This window comes from Salmo salar, chromosome ssa10 (assembly GCF_905237065.1).
Source record: "Salmo salar chromosome ssa10, Ssal_v3.1, whole genome shotgun sequence".
Classification (NCBI taxonomy): domain Eukaryota; kingdom Metazoa; phylum Chordata; class Actinopteri; order Salmoniformes; family Salmonidae; genus Salmo; species Salmo salar.
In genome coordinates this window covers 121,898,665-121,916,848 of record NC_059451.1, presented here as the reverse complement: position 1 = coordinate 121,916,848, position 18,184 = coordinate 121,898,665, and the positions used below count along the sequence as shown (strand labels likewise).

At 44.0% G+C, this 18,184-nt stretch overlaps 2 protein-coding genes across 4 annotated transcripts in view; both read left to right on the top strand.

The window, feature by feature from the left end:
• The window catches only part of LOC106561753 (transcription factor 12), a 31,884-nt gene extending 24,020 nt beyond the window's left edge, over window positions 1–7,864 (top strand). The window contains exons 8-9 of the mRNA XM_014125987.2: window positions 4,585–4,744; window positions 7,637–7,864. Of these exons, the coding sequence (XP_013981462.1) occupies window positions 4,585–4,733 (149 nt within the window). The 3' untranslated portion in view covers window positions 4,734–4,744; window positions 7,637–7,864. The remainder of the gene's footprint in view (window positions 1–4,584; window positions 4,745–7,636) is intronic.
• A 4,050-nt stretch (window positions 7,865–11,914) lies between these two features.
• Window positions 11,915–18,184, top strand: part of LOC106561766 (cingulin-like protein 1) — a 42,709-nt gene continuing 36,439 nt past the window's right edge. For 2 of the 3 annotated variants that reach the window (XM_045688631.1, XM_045688629.1), the window contains exons 1-2: window positions 11,915–12,050; window positions 14,904–16,708. In XM_045688631.1, coding sequence (XP_045544587.1) covers window positions 15,056–16,708 — 1,653 coding nt within the window. In that variant the 5' untranslated portion in view covers window positions 11,915–12,050; window positions 14,904–15,055. Of the gene's footprint in view, window positions 12,252–14,903; window positions 16,709–18,184 lie in introns of all 3 variants that reach the window. The other variant, XM_045688630.1, reaches the window with a different exon arrangement.

Sequence of the window (18,184 nt, the reverse complement as noted above, 5' to 3'; positions counted from 1 at the left end):
TTGTCACTATGGGGTATTGTGTGTAGCTTGATGAGGACATTTTTGTATTTAATCAATTTTAGAATAAAGCAGTAACGTACCAATGTGAAAAACGTGGAAAGGGGTCTGAATACTTTCTGAATGCCCCGTATATAAAGGCTGAATGAAAAAGTACATCACTACAGTGGAACATGAAGCTATGTATCCTCCTCTCTTTCTACGGGATGGCGTGGGCACAACCTCTTCCCTCTCTCCTCCATTAAGGTCAGAGATGGAGAAAGATAGAGATGGAGAAAGAGAGAGATGGTAGAGCATGGTGTAGCTCAGTTGGTAGAGCATGGTGTTTGCAACGCCAGGGTTGTGGGTTCGATTCCCACGGGGGGCCAGCACAGAAAAAAAAAAAAATGTATGAAATTGTATGAAATGTATGCATTCACTACTGTAAGTCGCTCTGGATAAGAGCGTCTGCTAAATGACTAAAATGTAAATGTAAAGAGAAAAGAGAGAGGTGGTGTGTGAGACAGACAGAGACAGAGGTAGGTGTGCGAGAGAGATAGAGAGAGTTGGGGAGAAAGCATGAAAGAGACAGAAAAAGTTAGAGAGGCAAAGACAAGGAGGAATGCCAGCAAGAGAGAGAGAGAGAACGAGAGATTAAAGGAGAGAAAGAAAGAGAGAACGAGACATTAAAGGAGAGAAAGAGAGAGAGAGAACGAGTGTTAATACGTGAATGTGACTGAATCCACAAGTACTAAAATAAACACCAGAGAGAGATACATAAGCTATTAGAGTCATACCATGTCTGATCCTGGTTTCCTGTCTGGTCTCTATGGGACAGTCCTAATGTTGATGTCCTGGTTTCCTGTCTGGTCTATGGGGACAGTCCTAATGTTGATGTCCTGGTTTCCTGTCTGGTCTCTATGGGACAGTCCTAATGTTGATGTCCTGGTTTCCTGTCTGGTCTCTATGGGACAGTCCTAATGTTGATGTCCTGGTTTCCTGTCTGGTCTATGGGGACAGTCCTAATGTTGATGTCCTGGTTCCCTGTCTGGTCTCTATGGGACAGTCCTAATGTTGATGTCCTGGTTTCCTGTCTGGTCTCTATGGGGACAGTCCTAATGTTGATGTCCTGGTTTCCTGTCTGGTCTCTATGGGGACAGTCCTAATGTTGATGTCCTGGTTTCCTGTCTGGTCTATGGGGACAGTCCTAATGTTGATGTCCTGGTTTCCTGTCTGGTCTCTATGGGACAGTCCTAATGTTGATGTCCTGGTTTCCTGTCTGGTCTATGGGACAGTCCTAATGTTGATGTCCTGGTTTCCTGTCTGGTCTATGGGGACAGTCCTAATGTTAATGTCCTGGTTTCCTGTCTGGTCTATGGGACAGTCCTAATGTTGATGTCCTGGTTTCCTGTCTGGTCTATGGGACAGTCCTAATGTTGTTGTCCTGGTTTCCTGTCTGGTCTATGGGGACAGTCCTAATGTTGATGTCCTGGTTTCCTGTCTGGTCTATGGGACAGTCCTAATGTTGATGTCCTGGTTTCCTGTCTGGTCTATGGGGACAGTCCTAATGTTGATGTCCTGGTTTCCTGTCTGGTCTCTATGGGACAGTCCTAATGTTGATGTCCTGGTTTCCTGTCTGGTCTCTATGGGACAGTCCTAATGTTGATGTCCTGGTTTCCTGTCTGGTCTCTATGGGACAGTCCTAATGTTGATGTCCTGGTTTCCTGTCTGGTCTCTATGGGACAGTCCTAATGTTGATGTCCTGGTTTCCTGTCTGGTCTCTATGGGACAGTCCTAATGTTGATGTCCTGGTTTCCTGTCTGGTCTATGGGGACAGTCCTAATGTTAATGTCCTGGTTTCCTGTCTGGTCTCTATGGGACAGTCCTAATGTTGATGTCCTGGTTTCCTGTCTGGTCTCTATGGGACAGTCCTAATGTTGATGTCCTGGTTTCCTGTCTGGTCTCTATGGGACAGTCCTAATGTTGATGTCCTGGTTTCCTGTCTGGTCTATGGGGACAGTCCTAATGTTGATGTCCTGGTTTCCTGTCTGGTCTCTATGGGACAGTCCTAATGTTGATGTCCTGGTTTCCTGTCTGGTCTATGGGGACAGTCCTAATGTTGATGTCCTGGTTTCCTGTCTGGTCTATGGGACAGTCCTAATGTTGATGTCCTGGTTTCCTGTCTGGTCTATGGGACAGTCCTAATGTTGATGTCCTGGTTTCCTGTCTGGTCTATGGGACAGTCCTAATGTTGATGTCCTGGTTTCCTGTCTGGTCTCTATGAGACAGTCCTAATGTTGATGTCCTGGTTTCCTGTCTGGTCTCTATGGGGACTGTCCTAATGTTGATGTCCTGGTTTCCTGTCTGGTCTCTATGGGGACAGTCCTAATGTTGATGTCCTGGTTTCCTGTCTGGTCTCTATGGGACAGTCCTAATGTTGATGTCCTGGTTTCCTGTCTGGTCTCTATGGGACAGTCCTAATGTTGATGTCCTGGTTTCCTGTCTGGTCTCTATGGGGACAGTCCTAATGTTGATGTCCTGGTTTCCTGTCTGGTCTATGGGGACAGTCCTAATGTTGATGTCCTGGTTTCCTGTCTGGTCTCTATGGGGACAGTCCTAATGTTGATGTCCTGGTTTCCTGTCTGGTCTCTATGGGACAGTCCTAATGTTGATGTCCTGGTTTCCTGTCTGGTCTCTATGGGACAGTCCTAATGTTGATGTCCTGGTTTCCTGTCTGGTCTCTATGGGGACAGTCCTAATGTTGATGTCCTGGTTTCCTGTCTGGTCTCTATGGGACAGTCCTAATGTTGATGTCCTGTTTCCTGTCTGGTCTATGGGGACAGTCCTAATGTTGATGTCCTGGTTTCCTGTCTGGTCTATGGGGACAGTCCTAATGTTGATGTCCTGGTTTCCTGTCTGGTCTATGGGACAGTCCTAATGTTGATGTCCTGGTTTCCTGTCTGGTCTCTATGGGACAGTCCTAATGTTGATGTCCTGGTTTCCTGTCTGGTCTCTATGGGGACAGTCCTAATGTTGATGTCCTGGTTTCCTGTCTGGTCTCTATGGGACAGTCCTAATGTTGATGTCCTGTTTCCTGTCTGGTCTATGGGGACAGTCCTAATGTTGATGTCCTGGTTTCCTGTCTGGTCTATGGGGACAGTCCTAATGTTGATGTCCTGGTTTCCTGTCTGGTCTATGGGACAGTCCTAATGTTGTTGTCCTGGTTTCCTGTCTGGTCTATGGGGACAGTCCTAATGTTGATGTCCTGGTTTCCTGTCTGGTCTCTATGGGACAGTCCTAATGTTGATGTCCTGGTTTCCTGTCTGGTCTCTATGGGACAGTCCTAATGTTGATGTCCTGGTTTCCTGTCTGGTCTCTATGGGACAGTCCTAATGTTGATGTCCTGGTTTCCTGTCTGGTCTCTATGGGACAGTCCTAATGTTGATGTCCTGGTTTCCTGTCTGGTATCTATGGGACAGTCCTAATGTTGATGTCCTGGTTTCCTGTCTGGTCTCTATGGGACAGTCCTAATGTTGATGTCCTGGTTTCCTGTCTGGTCTATGGGACAGTCCTAATGTTGTTGTCCTGGTTTCCTGTCTGGTCTCTATGGGACAGTCCTAATGTTGATGTCCTGGTTTCCTGTCTGGTCTATGGGGACAGTCCTAATGTTGATGTCCTGGTTTCCTGTCTGGTCTCTATGGGACAGTCCTAATGTTGATGTCCTGGTTTCCTGTCTGGTCTCTATGGGACAGTCCTAATGTTGATGTCCTGGTTTCCTGTCTGGTCTATGGGGACAGTCCTAATGTTGATGTCCTGGTTTCCTGTCTGGTCTATGGGACAGTCCTAATGTTGATGTCCTGGTTTCCTGTCTGGTCTCTATGGGACAGTCCTAATGTTGATGTCCTGGTTTCCTGTCTGGTCTATGGGACAGTCCTAATGTTGATGTCCTGGTTTCCTGTCTGGTCAATGGGGACAGTCCTAATGTTGATGTCCTGGTTTCCTGTCTGGTCAATGGGGACAGTCCTAATGTTGATGTCCTGGTTTCCTGTCTGGTCTATGGGGACAGTCCTAATGTTGATGTCCTGGTTCCCTGTCTGGTCTATGGGACAGTCCTAATGTTGATGTCCTGGTTTCCTGTCTGGTCTATGGGGACAGTCCTAATGTTGATGTCCTGGTTTCCTGTCTGGTCTCTATGGGACAGTCCTAATGTTGATGTCCTGGTTTCCTGTCTGGTCTCTATGGGGACAGTCCTAATGTTGATGTCCTGGTTTCCTGTCTGGTCTATGGGGACAGTCCTAATGTTGATGTCCTGGTTTCCTGTCTGGTCTCTATGGGGACAGTCCTAATGTTGATGTCCTGGTTTCCTGTCTGGTCTCTATGGGACAGTCCTAATGTTGATGTCCTGGTTTCCTGTCTGGTCTCTATGGGGACAGTCCTAATGTTGATGTCCTGGTTTCCTGTCTGGTCTCTATGGGGACAGTCCTAATGTTGATGTCCTGGTTTCCTGTCTGGTCTATGGGGACAGTCCTAATGTTGATGTCCTGGTTCCCTGTCTGGTCTCTATGGGACAGTCCTAACGTTGATGTCCATGTGATCTGCTACCTCTAGAGCGTAATCTGAACCCTAAGGCAGCCTGTCTGAGGAGGAGGGAGCAGGAGAAGATGTCAGCTGGGTTAACAGATGCCCAGGGCCTGCAGCAACACCAGGCATCACTACATCCTGGACTAGATGCAGCTAACCCCATGGGACATCTATAAACATTTGACAGGTATGGGAATGGGCACCTGACTTTGTATAAAAGTGGGGGTGCACAATCTGCGCCATTTTAGATTTTTAGATTATTTTTTTTAAACCATTTTCCAGCAATTCTATATTGTTTCTCAACAAGGAGAATCCATGTTTACTTGACAGAACACAACATTTCTTTCTCAGGTTTTTGCTACAATAAATAGCATTGAAAGATGGTTTTCACACCAGATTACTAATCTACCCTAAAAGTCCCACCCACAGTGATTGATTGACAGGTTTGAAACCCTACCAACTCTATGACTCACAAACATTCCTCTCCCCTCCCCTGACAATCCCACCCACAGTGATTGATTGACAGGTCTGAAACCCTACCAACTCTGTGACTCACAAACATTCCTCCCCCTTCCCCTGACAATCCCACCCACAGTGATTGATTGACAGGTCTGAAACCCTACCAACTCTGTGACTCACAAACATTCCTCCCCCTTCCCCTGACAATCCCACCCACAGTGATTGATTGACAGGTCTGAAACCCTACCAACTCTGTGACTCACAAACATTCCTCCCCCCCTCCCCTGACAATCCCACCCACAGTGATTGATTGACAGGTCTGAAACCCTACCAACTCTGTGACTCACAAACATTCCTCCCCCTTCCCCTGACAATCCCACCCACAGTGATTGATTGACAGGTTTGAAACCCTACCAACTCTATGACTCACAAACATTCCTCTCCCCTCCCCTGACAATCCCACCCACAGTGATTGATTGACAGGTCTGAAACCCTACCAACTCTGTGACTCACAAACATTCCTCCCCCTTCCCCTGACAATCCCACCCACAGTGATTGATTGACAGGTCTGAAACCCTACCAACTCTATGACTCACAAACATTCCTCTCCCCTCCCCTGACAATCCCACCCACAGTGATTGATTGACAGGTCTGAAACCCTACCAACTCTGTGACTCACAAACATTCCTCCCCCTTCCCCTGACAATCCCACCCACAGTGATTGATTGACAGGTCTGAAACCCTACCAACTCTGTGACTCACAAACATTCCTCCCCCTTCCCCTGACAATCCCACCCACAGTGATTGATTGACAGGTCTGAAACCCTACCAACTCTGTGACTCACAAACATTCCTCCCCCTTCCCCTGACAATCCCACCCACAGTGATTGATTGACAGGTCTGAAACCCTACCAACTCTATGACTCACAAACATTCCTCTCCCCTCCCCTGACAATCCCACCCACAGTGATTGATTGACAGGTCTGAAACCCTACCAACTCTGTGACTCACAAACATTCCTCCCCCTTCCCCTGACAATCCCACCCACAGTGATTGATTGACAGGTTTGAAACCCTACCAACTCTATGACTCACAAACATTCCTCTCCCTTCCCCTGACAATCCCACCCACAGTGATTGATTGACAGGTCTGAAACCCTACCAACTCTGTGACTCACAAACATTCCTCCACCTTCCCCTGACAATCCCACCCACAGTGATTGATTGACAGGTCTGAAACCCTACCAACTCTGTGACTCACAAACATTCCTCCCCCTTTCCCCTGACAATCCCACCCACAGTGATTGATTGACAGGCACAAGTACCGTCTATATTTAGGTGCGGGGAACTCCACAATATTTTTATGCTAATATTCTATCAGAGGTGAAGGAACTGAGATAGGTACCAGTACTCAGTTGGAGTAAGCTCCTGCCCAAGTCAAGCACTGGTTTAAGAGTGAAAATGAACATTCAAATGCGATTGTTTTAATTGTGGCCAAAGGTGTAATCACCAGGAACCGACACAGAACCAAACGGAAGCAAACAGAATGAAACTCTTAGTTTTAGTTGCCAAATTAAATAAAATAATGCTTTAGCCAATAAGGATTTGCTTTGGAAGGTGAAGAAAACTCGTTGTCAACTTGCACGTTATGTTTTAATTTACTTTTTTTTGTCACAAAGAAGAAGATTACAGCAATGTAACGCAATGCAAATGTCAACATTGATATATTTATTATCCATTTAAATTTTTCATTTTCAATACTTGAACTTGAAAGTACACACTGGAGTTTTGCAGTTTAATTTGGTCACAGATTATGCGTACATAAATTGTCAAATAAATTGCAAAGGTATTATTTATTTGCCGTTATCAGCTTTGCATTTTAAGTTTTGGCATTTATATACCTCCATATATTTGTTCTAATTGGCATCAGTACAAGTCAAAAGTTTGGACATATCTACTCATTCAAAGTTGTTTTTTTCTTTTTTTAAACTATTTTCCACATTGTAGAATAATAGTGAAGACATCAAAACTATCAAATAACACATATGGAATCATGTAGTAACCAAAAAAGTGTTTAAATACTGTACCTCTACAAGCATTTCTCTACACCTGCAATAACATCTGCTAAATATTTGCATGTGACCAATACAATTTGATTTGATTTGCTGTGAAACCTGATAGACAGAATATGATCAAGCTCTGGTAATATGGGTCTTTGTCTATCTTTTGAATGGTTTTGGCTAGAGACATGCGGTTTTCTACATTGTAATGGACAAGCATACTCAGATGGTAATTATTATATAATTTATAAAATGGTCTCATATATATATTTTTAATACAGACTTTGCAACAACACAACAACAACAAAAAATTGTGAAAATTTGCAAATGACCTAATGGATTATAATACTTTTCTGGTACACACAAAAAAAAGGAGATGCAAAAACACAAGTTTTCCACCTCTTATTTTAATAGTGAGGGTACACATGCTTTGTTTTCTCCATGGCTCAGGCATCTATGGTGCTAACATCACCCAGGACTTCTTCTTCTTTTTCGGTAGCATGTGTTGATCTGCTGTTGATCCAAGTTAAATAATCTATTCTTTCTTTCTGCATATTGAAGTGTGGAGGAGGATCATCCTGAGACAGTTAAAGACCATCCAAGACCATCCAAGACCATCCAAGGCCATCCAAGACCATCCAAGACCATCCAAGACCATCCAAGGCCATCCAAGACCATCCAAGACCATCCAAGACCATCCAAGACCATCCAAGACCATCCAACGCCATCCAAGGCCATCCAAGACCATCCAAGACCATCCAAAGCCATCCAAGACCATCCAAAGCCATCCAAGACCATCCAAGACCATCCAAGACCATCCAAGGCCATCCAAGGCCATCCAAGGCCATCCAAGGCCATCCAAGGCCATCCAAGACCATCCAAGACCATCCAAGACCATCCAAGGCCATCCAAAGCCATCCAAGACCATCCAAGACCATCCAAGACCATCCAAGGCCATCCAAGACCATCCAAGACCATCCAAGGCCATCCAAGACCATCCAAGACCATCCAAGACCATCCAAGGCCATCCAAGGCCATCCAAGACCATCCAAGACCATCCAAAGCCATCCAAGGCCATCCAAGACCATCCAAGGCCATCCAAGGCCATCCAAGACCATCCAAGACCATCCAAGACCATCCAAGGCCATCCAAGACCATCCAAAGCCATCCAAGACCATCCAAGACCATCCAAGACCATCCAAAGCCATCCAAGGACATCCAAGACCATCCAAAGCCATCCAAGACCATCCAAGACCATCCAAGACCATCCAATGCCATCCAATGCCATCCAAGACCATCCAAGACCATCCAAGGCCATCCAAGACCATCCAAGACCATCCAAGGCCATCCAAGGCCATCCAAGACCATCCAAGGCCATCCAAGGCCATCCAAGACCATCCAAGACCATCCAAGGCCATCCAAGGCCATCCAAGACCATCCAAGGCCATCCAAGGCCATCCAAGACCATCCAAGACCATCCAAGACCATCCAAGGCCATCCAAGACCATCCAAGACCATCCAAGGCCATCCAAGACCATCCAAGACCATCCAAGACCATCCAAGACCATTCAAGACCATCCAAGACCATCCAAGACCATCCAAGGCCATCCAAGACCATCCAAGACCATCCAAGACCATCCAAGACCATCCAAGGCCATCCAAGGCCATCCAAGGCCATCCAAGACCATCCAAAGCCATCCAAGGCCATCCAAGACCATCCAAGACCATCCAAGTCCATCCAAGGCCATCCAAGGCCATTCAAGACCATCCAAGACCATCCAAAGCCATCCAAGGCCATCCAAGGCCATCCAAGGCCATCCAAGGCCATCCAAGACCATCCAAGACCATCCAAGGCCATCCAAGACCATCCAAGGCCATCCAAAGCCATCCAAGACCATCCAAGACCATCCAAGACCATCCAAAGCCATCCAAGGCCATCCAAGACCATCCAAAGCCATCCAATACCATCCAAGACCATCCAAGGCCATTCAAGACCATCCAAGACCATCCAAGGCCATCCAAGGCCATCCAAGACCATCCAAGACCATCCAAGGCCATCCAAGACCATCCAAGACCATCCAAGGCCATCCAAGGCCATCCAAGACCATCCAAGACCATCCAAGGCCATCCAAGACCATCCAAGACCATCCAAGACCATCCAAGGCCATCCAAGACCATCCAAAGCCATCCAAAGCCATCCAAGACCATCCAAGACCATCCAAGGCCATCCAAGACCATCCAAGACCATCCAAGACCATCCAATTGTTTCTCTGTAAAGTAGGCTATGAGACCAAGTAGGGAAGAGACAGAACAAGTGTTGCAGCAGCTCAATAGTAACGATAGGGACATTTCCTGATTCTCCTGTTGGAATTTGACCTGTGCCTAAACGTATAACTTGTTACTGACAAATGCATTTTAACCAGCAGATGTTTTGTATGTTTTATATTCGTTGTACAGTGGAAGAAAAAAAAAGTAACACTTTTTTTTGGTAATAATTAAATGTTTAATTCATATTTTTATTATATTCTCTTATGTCAGTATTGACCTCTTAGGGTGGTACAAGCTTAGCTCTACGCTCATGTGTGCGCTTGGCCCAGTCAGATTTTTTGGGATCTAAGTGTTCTTTTTGGTTAGGCTACAAATGGACTAATACTTTAATTGTTCAGAGTTTTTATTGAAAATATGAATGACTTTTTACTAGCTTTTTATTGTTTATCTTTTCTACAATTACTAATAAGTAAATATCTGAATTACAGATCTTTAATTTTAAACTAAGTATGTGTTTCTTCAGAAGTGTTTGTTTTTTTGTCACATATTTTACTAGACATTGTAAATATTTATCTTTAATTCCCTGAGCAATCCATCATTTTCTGTGTATTGGAGAGTTCCAGAATGGGGGACATCTTTGTAAAACCTATACCTTCCAGTTATTTACAGTTATGTTGTCACCTATGCCATCTTCAGTAAATGTTAACCATAAAATGTACAGTAATGTGTACAGAAGTTCTGCTCATATAATGAAATAAATGTTTTTAAGATATCAGAAGTATTTCTTATTTCTCCCTTAAAAAGGTATGAGACAAGATCAAATCAAATTTATTTATAAAGCCCTTCTTACATCGGCTGATATCTCAAAGTGCTGTACAGAAACCCAGCCTAAAACCCCAAACAGCAAGCAATGCAGGTGTAGAAGCACGGTGGATAGGAAAAACTCCCTAGGAAGGCCAAAACCTAGGAAGAAACCTAGAGAGGAACCAGGCTATGAGGGGTGGTCAGTCCTCTTCTGGCTGTGCCGGGTGGAGATTATAACAGCACATGGCCTAGATGTTCAAATGTTCATAAATGACCAGCATGGTCAAATAATAATAATCATAGTAGTTGTCGAGGGTGCAACAAGTCAGTAACACAAGAGTAAGTGTCAGTTGGCTTTTTCATAGCCGATCTTTGAGAGTATCTCTACCGCTCCTGTTCAAATCAAATCAAATCAAATTTATTTATATAGCCCTTCGTACATCAGCTGATATCTCAAAGTGCTGTACAGAAACCCAGCCTAAAACCCCAAACAGCAAGCAATGCATGTGAAAGAAGCACGGTGGCTAGGAAAAACTCCCTAGGAAAAACTCCCTAGAAAGGCCAAAAACCTAGGAAGAAACTGTTGTCTCTAGAGAGTTGAAAACAGCAGGTCTGGGACAGGTATTACGTCCGGTGAACAGGTCAGGGTTCCAGTAGGTCTGGGACAGCAAGTCTGGGACAGGTAGCACGTCCAGTGAACAGGTCAGGGTTCCATAGCTGCAGGCAGAACAGTTGGAACTGGAGCAGCAGCACGGCCAGGTGAACTGGGGACAGCAAGGAGTCATCATACCAGGTAGTCCTGAGGCATGGTCCTAGGGCTCAGGTCCTCCGAGAGAGAGAAAGAAAGAAAGAGAGAAAGAGAGAATTAGAGAGAGCATATTTAAATTCACACAGGACACCGGAAAAGACAAGAGAAATACTCCAGATGTGACAGACTGACCCTAGCCCCCCGACACATAAACTACTGCAGCATAAATACTGGAGGCTGAGACAGGAGGGGTCAGGAGACACTGTGGCCCCATCCGATGAAAACCCCGGACAGGGCCAAACAGGTAGGATATAACCCCACCCACTTTGCCAAAGCACAGCCCCCACACCACTGGAGGGATATCTTCAACCACCAACTTACCATCCTGAGACAAGGCCGAGTATAGCCCACAAAGATCTCCGCCACGGCACAACCCAAGGGGGGGCGCCAACCCAGACAGGAAGACCACGTCAGTGACTCAACCCACTCAAGTGACGCACCCCTCCCAGGGATGGCATGGAAGAACACCAGTAAACCAGTGACTCAGTCCCTATAGTATGTATTATTCGAGGTGTTAATGATGATGATGATGGTGATGAAGATGAACACCTGCGCAATTTGCTGAATATTTTATTTTATTTTAAAAAATTATATTTTATTAACAAATATCAACAAACATGCAAACATACAAACTATTTACATTGCCAGGAATCCTAAACAAACCAATCATATTCATTAATAATACAACAAGTTTGAATTGCTTTTTTTGTTTTTCCATTTTAGTTAAAGTAGTACCATATTGTTTAAATTCATTTATAAAGTGGAAAAAAGTTCGGTTTTGAATTAGACCATTTGCATTTGTGAATATGAAAAGTACCTAATATTATTAGCAGGTGAATTAAATATACTACATCTTAATCAATGTCAGAATTTCTGAAATAAATGATGATATCAAAAACCATTAAATTGTACAAGCTGCAATTTGCTGAATAGCTAAAGACAGATCCGCTAGAGGGAACACGACATACTTCTGAACAGAGACAGTATGTGGAATAAGGAGGGAGAATCCCGAGGTTCCCTTAACAGCGACTCCCACAACACACTGTCACTTCAGACAGCGCATGTTGCGCTACTAACACAACGACGAGAATTTAGGTAAGTCCTTTACACGGATTTACGCACAGGAACACTTTTCTAAACTGTCTAGCTAGCTGTTACTTGAACCAATTGAACAGTTTACGTGCTTTATGATGTGAGTCTAGTTTTTGGCCTCGTAAACTATTTTATCGTTCAAGAACATCGATTGATCCGCTAGTAAAGGTGGTGTTTCATTATCAGCTGGTGAAATTTACTCACGTATGTATCCTTTGTCTTTAATTACAATCGTACAGAGTCTGATAAAGTGCTTGTGAAGGAGAGAGTCTTTTGGTATTGGTTAAGTTAAAAAGGTTTTGTCCTATTTATTTTTTTATACTGTTACAAGTAAAGTTTTTTTTTTAATGCTTTGGTGCCATTTTCACAAGCATGTAGTACATTTTCACAGCTCTTTTGTGCAAAACTCAAAATAGATGATCACAAAGGAAGTTGTTTTAAAAACGAAGCACTTTTTCATCAAATGTAATCAGTGTTTTATCTAGACATACTGTACATGCTTCACAATGCAATACATGTTCATATAAAGTACTCGCCTTTCATACATATAAAGTACTCGCCTTTCATACATATAAAATACTCGCCTTTCATACCTAATAAAATACTCGCCTTTCATACATATAAAATACTCGCCTTTCATACCTATAAAGTACTCGCCTTTCATACATATTCATATAAAGTACTCGCCTTTCACAATGCAAAGCTCACGTTACTTTTGATATGATTCTCTTCTCTTTTGTTAAGAGACATTTTTACTATTACTTAATAATCCGACTGCTCTTTAATTGATGATCACTTAAACGTTTGGTAAACCTACTCGTGGGTTAGAGTCTGTAATACCGCAATTTTACGTAGCAGACAATTTTATCTACAGTGACAACAGTTCACACATCAAAATGTGTGTGACCCCAGTGAGAATCGAACACACAACTGCTTGTGTCATGCTCTTAGGAACTGAGCCACACAAGACCACTACAATACTGTAATATAATACAGGTCAAAGATTGGCATCCCCATGAATGTACCACAGTACTTCAGGCCATGGATAAGACATGCATTGATTTCAATTGAGACCTATATCAGGCTTGGATTCGCTATGCTAAAAAAAAGGGTATTCCTCAGCTGCATGAACAATGAGGATATTTACTGCGATGTGGATAAGAGCCTGTGGCCAAATGCTCCAGACTGGCTTGAGCCAAACTAGTGCCCGCTAAACATTGTTTCTTTAATTGAAATACATTGTGAAATATGTCTTCAATGATCATACCTTTTGAACATTTTATGTTTCAGGCAATTTTAATGGGTAGTGCAAGTGTATTGCCTCATGTGTAATATACTGTAATTTACAGTACTACAGCATACTACATTCAAAGGGCAACTTTTAAAACATGTATCTTAAAGTTTTTGCTGATAGTTAAAATAACTAAAGAGAGGATATCATTTTGTTTTTGTGATTTTTAAACCAATGTACTCATTATATTTCACAGTAAACTTTTTTTTATTTTTAAGGCAATGATTGTGTGGTGAAAGTTTTCTACAAACAAAATGAATGCTCAATGTAAGGTTTTTGAATGTAAGACTGGTGTTTACACGTTTTACCAGTTTGGAGTTTAGAAAATGGACCGCATACAGTATGTGAAAACATTACCAAAGAGATTAAACTACTGGAATACGGTAACAGTTACTCGCTGTAAAACACTTCCAAAGAGATGGAACTACTGGAATACGATAACAGTTTGGTAGTGTTTTACAGCAGGTAAATGAGATGGAACTACTGGAATACGGTAACAGTTTGGTAGTGTTTTACAGCAGGTAAATGAGATGGAACTACTGGAATACGGTAACAGTTTGGTAGTGTTTTACAGCAGGTAAATGAGATGGAACTACTGGAATACGGTAACAGTTTGGTAGTGTTTTACAGCAGGTAAATGAGATGGAACTACTGGAATACGGTAACAGTTTGGTAGTGTTTTACAGCAGGTAAATGAGATGGAACTACTGGAATACGGTAAGAGTTTGGTAGTGTTTTACAGCAGGTAAAAGAGATGGAACTACTGGAATACGGTAACAGTTTGGTAGTGTTTTACAGCAGGTAAAAGAGATGGAACTACTGGAATACGGTAACAGTTTGGTAGTGTTTTACAGCAGGTAAATGAGATGGAACTACTGGAATACGTTAACAGTTTGGTAGTGTTTTACAGCAGGTAAAAGAGATGGAACTACTGGAATACGGTAACAGTTTGGTAGTGTTTTACAGCAGGTAAAAGAGATGGAACTACTGGAATACGGTAACAGTTACCTGCTGTATATTTCAATACTGAGCTTTTACATGTTGATTATTTCAACAACGATATACATTGTTCTAAAACAAACAATGTGTGTGTCTTTGTTTCCGTCCACAACTGATTTTCCCTCAAGTGCCATCTCATCACATCATCAACTGTAGATGAAAACAGTGAGTGTGTGACGACAACCTGGTTGGAGCGACCACGGCCAGTGGTGGTCATCATGCAGCAGTAGTGTCCTGTAAACAATAGTTACACTGTTAGCACACTGAATAAACTGTTTTCTATTTCATTGTGCTGTTGATGGTGGTGTCTCTCTCTCTGTCTGTGGCATGCTGGTTGGTGCAGCTGTTGGGAGTGACACCAGAGGCTCTTGGGATGTCATTGTTGTTAGTTGGGCCACACGACTTCTTCTCTGTTTTGTAAACAGTCGCCTGATTACATAGAAAGTGATGTATTTTTCCATGGGGTAAACTGTTGTTATTGGAGCCTACAGGTTAAGAGGAGCCGGGGTAATGTTTAGTCAACCAATAATCAGCCTCCAACGTGTTTTGTATTTGCTTCTTTACAGCCGTGAATCTCTTCAGTTCTGAGGGAAGTCCTCTGTTCATTCAGGACTAGTGTGGACCCAGCAAACACACAACGTTGTCTTAACGTTGTCTCCACAGAAACAGAGCGAGTGGCTCTTCTCCAGACTTCAGTAGAATACAACAGGGCTACAACATGCAGCAGCCTGGACCTGGTCCCAGAGGCGGCCCTCGCCCTCAGGTCGACAGCAGCAGCAGCAGCAGCAAGTTCGGGGTGAGGATACAAGTCCAGGGGATTGAGGGTCATCCTTACGTTGTATTGAACAACGGGGATAGTAGAGCAGCTCTGCCATCTGGTGGCCTGGAGAGCTACAGTAGGAACTGGGACCACCAGGAAGAGTCTGTCAACGCCCACAGCCAGTCTGATTACACCTCCATGGTGAATGATAGGCGATCTCCACTTGGAAGTCCCTATGTGGAACGATCTCTACTAGGAAGTCCCTATATGAAACGATCTCCACTAGGAAGTCCCTCTATGGAACGATCTCCACTAGGAAGTCCCTATATGGAACGATCTCCATTAGGAAGTCCCTATATGGAACGATCTCCATTAGGAAGTCCCTATATGGAACGATCTCCATTAGGAAGTCCCTATGTGGAACGATCTCCATTAGGAAGTCCCTATATGGAACGATCTCCACTAGGAAGTCCCTATATGGAGCGCAGTATTCCCAACCACCAGGGGGAGTATGCTTGTGGAGGTTCTCTGACTGAAGGTAGGGAGTCACAGAGGACGCTGGCGTCCACCGTGTCCATGTTCGACTTCCAGGAGTCACAGTTACAGAGGACCATGCCGGCATCAAATGCGGTGTTGAACTTCCAGAGAAACCCAGAGCTGCTGAAACCCTATAACCCAGACTGGAACAGCCTTAGCCCACTCAGCCCCCGCCTCTCCCCCACCCGAAGACTCTCTGTTCCCCCCACTCAGACAACCTCTGTACCTAGGCCGGGACATCTCACCAGAGGTCTCCAGAGTGGGGCAGGGGCCGGCCTGACCCAGGGAGTAGGGTCTAGACCAGGACCAGCCAGGATCCCTCTGCCTGCTGAGGGTATAGAGAGAGCTCCCGCCCAGACCCTAGGCCCTGTCCCAGCTCCCACCCAGACGCCAGGCCCTGTCCCAGCCCCCACCCAGACCCCTGTCCCAGCTCCCACCCAGACCCCAGGCCCTGTCCCAGCTCCCACCCAGACCCCAGGCCCTGTCCCAGCTCCCACCCAGACCCCAGGCCCTGTCCCAGCTCCCACCCAGACCCCAGGCCCAGGCCCTGCCCTTGTCTCAGCCCCAGGTCCCCACCACCATTCTTTTACCACCTTACTAAGTCCACCAAGCGAGGTTACCAACGTCCCCAGGAGGTCCCCAAACTCAGTGGACACAGAACCCATCTCCTCCATAGGTAGCCTTATCAACCAGTTCGACAGCTCCCAGCAGATGGGCCGAGCTGGGCCTAGGAGAGGGAGGATAGCCCCTGAGGACCGGAGGAGGTCGCGCAGTGTGGACAGCAGGCGACAGCGAAACTCAGACTCATCGGACCCCTCCAGCCCTGCCTCGGCCGTCAGAGGGACCAGGGGAGAGACTCCAGGGGGAGCCACCAGCGCTCCCGGATCACCTAAGGGGAGAGGGGCCAACGGACCCTCCACTCTGATGTTTAATAAGCTCCAGTGGGAGAAGGAGGAGGGGCCTGGCGTTGTGTCACCTAAAGCGGTGAAGGTACGGTATAGGGTGGAGAAGACCTCTCTGAGCAGATCCACATCTCTCAACCACACAGAGGAGGAGGCAAAGAGAGAAACTCAGGTAAAAAAGGTTTTAATAGTTTTATTTTATTTATTGTTATTTAACCTTTATATAACCAGAAAGGGCTCATTTTGAGATTTGAAAAACCATAAAATTAACAAAGAATATAACAAAATCAAAAACAGCAAATTAAAAACATTGACAGGTCAGGGAATCAGTCTCCAGATCCTTCATCAGTGATTTAAAAACACCAATCGGGACGAGTTCTTCCAGTTTAACAGTATTTTGTAAGGCGTTCCAAGACGACGGCGCAGAGTACATAAAAGCCCTTTTACCAAATTCAGTTCGGACATTTGGAACAGTTAGCAGGATAAAGTCCAGCGAACGAAGAGAGTACCCACCACATTTCTGAACAATAAAAATGCCCAAATAAAATGGTAGTAAACCCAAAATGGCTTTGTAAATAAAAGTATGCCAATAATTGAGCCTACGAGTGACTAGAGAAGGCCAGCCAACCCTGGTGTATATAAAGTGCAGTGGTGCGTAAAGGTTTTGCAGTTTACAATAAATCTCAATGCTCCATGGTAAAGGGTGTCAATTGATCTCAAACACTGAGCGGAAGCATTCATATATAAAATATCCCCATAGTCTAGTAAAGGCATAAATGTAGCTGATACTAGCCTCCTTCTGGCTTCAAAAGAAAAACAGGCCTTAATCCTAAAATAAAATCCCAACTTCAGCTGAAATTTTTGTTGTAAATTGTTGAATATGCAATTTAAAAGAGAGACCGTCATCAATTAAAATTCCAAGATATTTATGAGGTTACAACCTCAATCTCATTGCCCTGACAGGTAGTAATAGGTCAAAGGTTCAGAGGTCTATTTCTTGCTTTAGAAAACACCATTAGTTTAGTTTTGTCAGTATTGAGGTTAAGCTTCAATTGACACAAGGTATGTTTAACAGTATAAAAAGCAGTTTGCAAGTTTTGGAAAGCTTTTGTGAGAGACGAGGCACAACAATAAATAACAGAATCATCAGCATAAAAGTGAAGTTGCACATTTTATAATATAGTACTACAGTAGTAGGTGTATATTATAGTACTACAGTAGTAGGTGTATATTATAGTACTACTACAGTAGTAGGTGTATTATTAAAGTAGTAGGTGTATATTCTAGTACTACTACAGTAGTAGGTGTATATTATAGTACTACTGCAGTAGTAGGTGTATATTATAGTATTAAAGTAGTAGGTGTATATTATAGTACTACTACAGTAGTAGGTCATATTATAGTACTACTACAGTAGTAGGTGTATATTATAGTATTATTAAAGTAGTAGGTGTATATTATAGTAGAAAATATATATGTTGTATTGTCACGTACACCGGAAAGGTGCAGTGAAATGTGTGGTTTTACAAGAGGGGTGTCAAACTCATTCCATGGAGGGCCTAGTGTCTGCAGGTTTATGTATTTTTTTCCTTTTAATTAAACCCTCAACCAAAATGTAAATGAACCCTCGCAAAACCACACTAGGTAT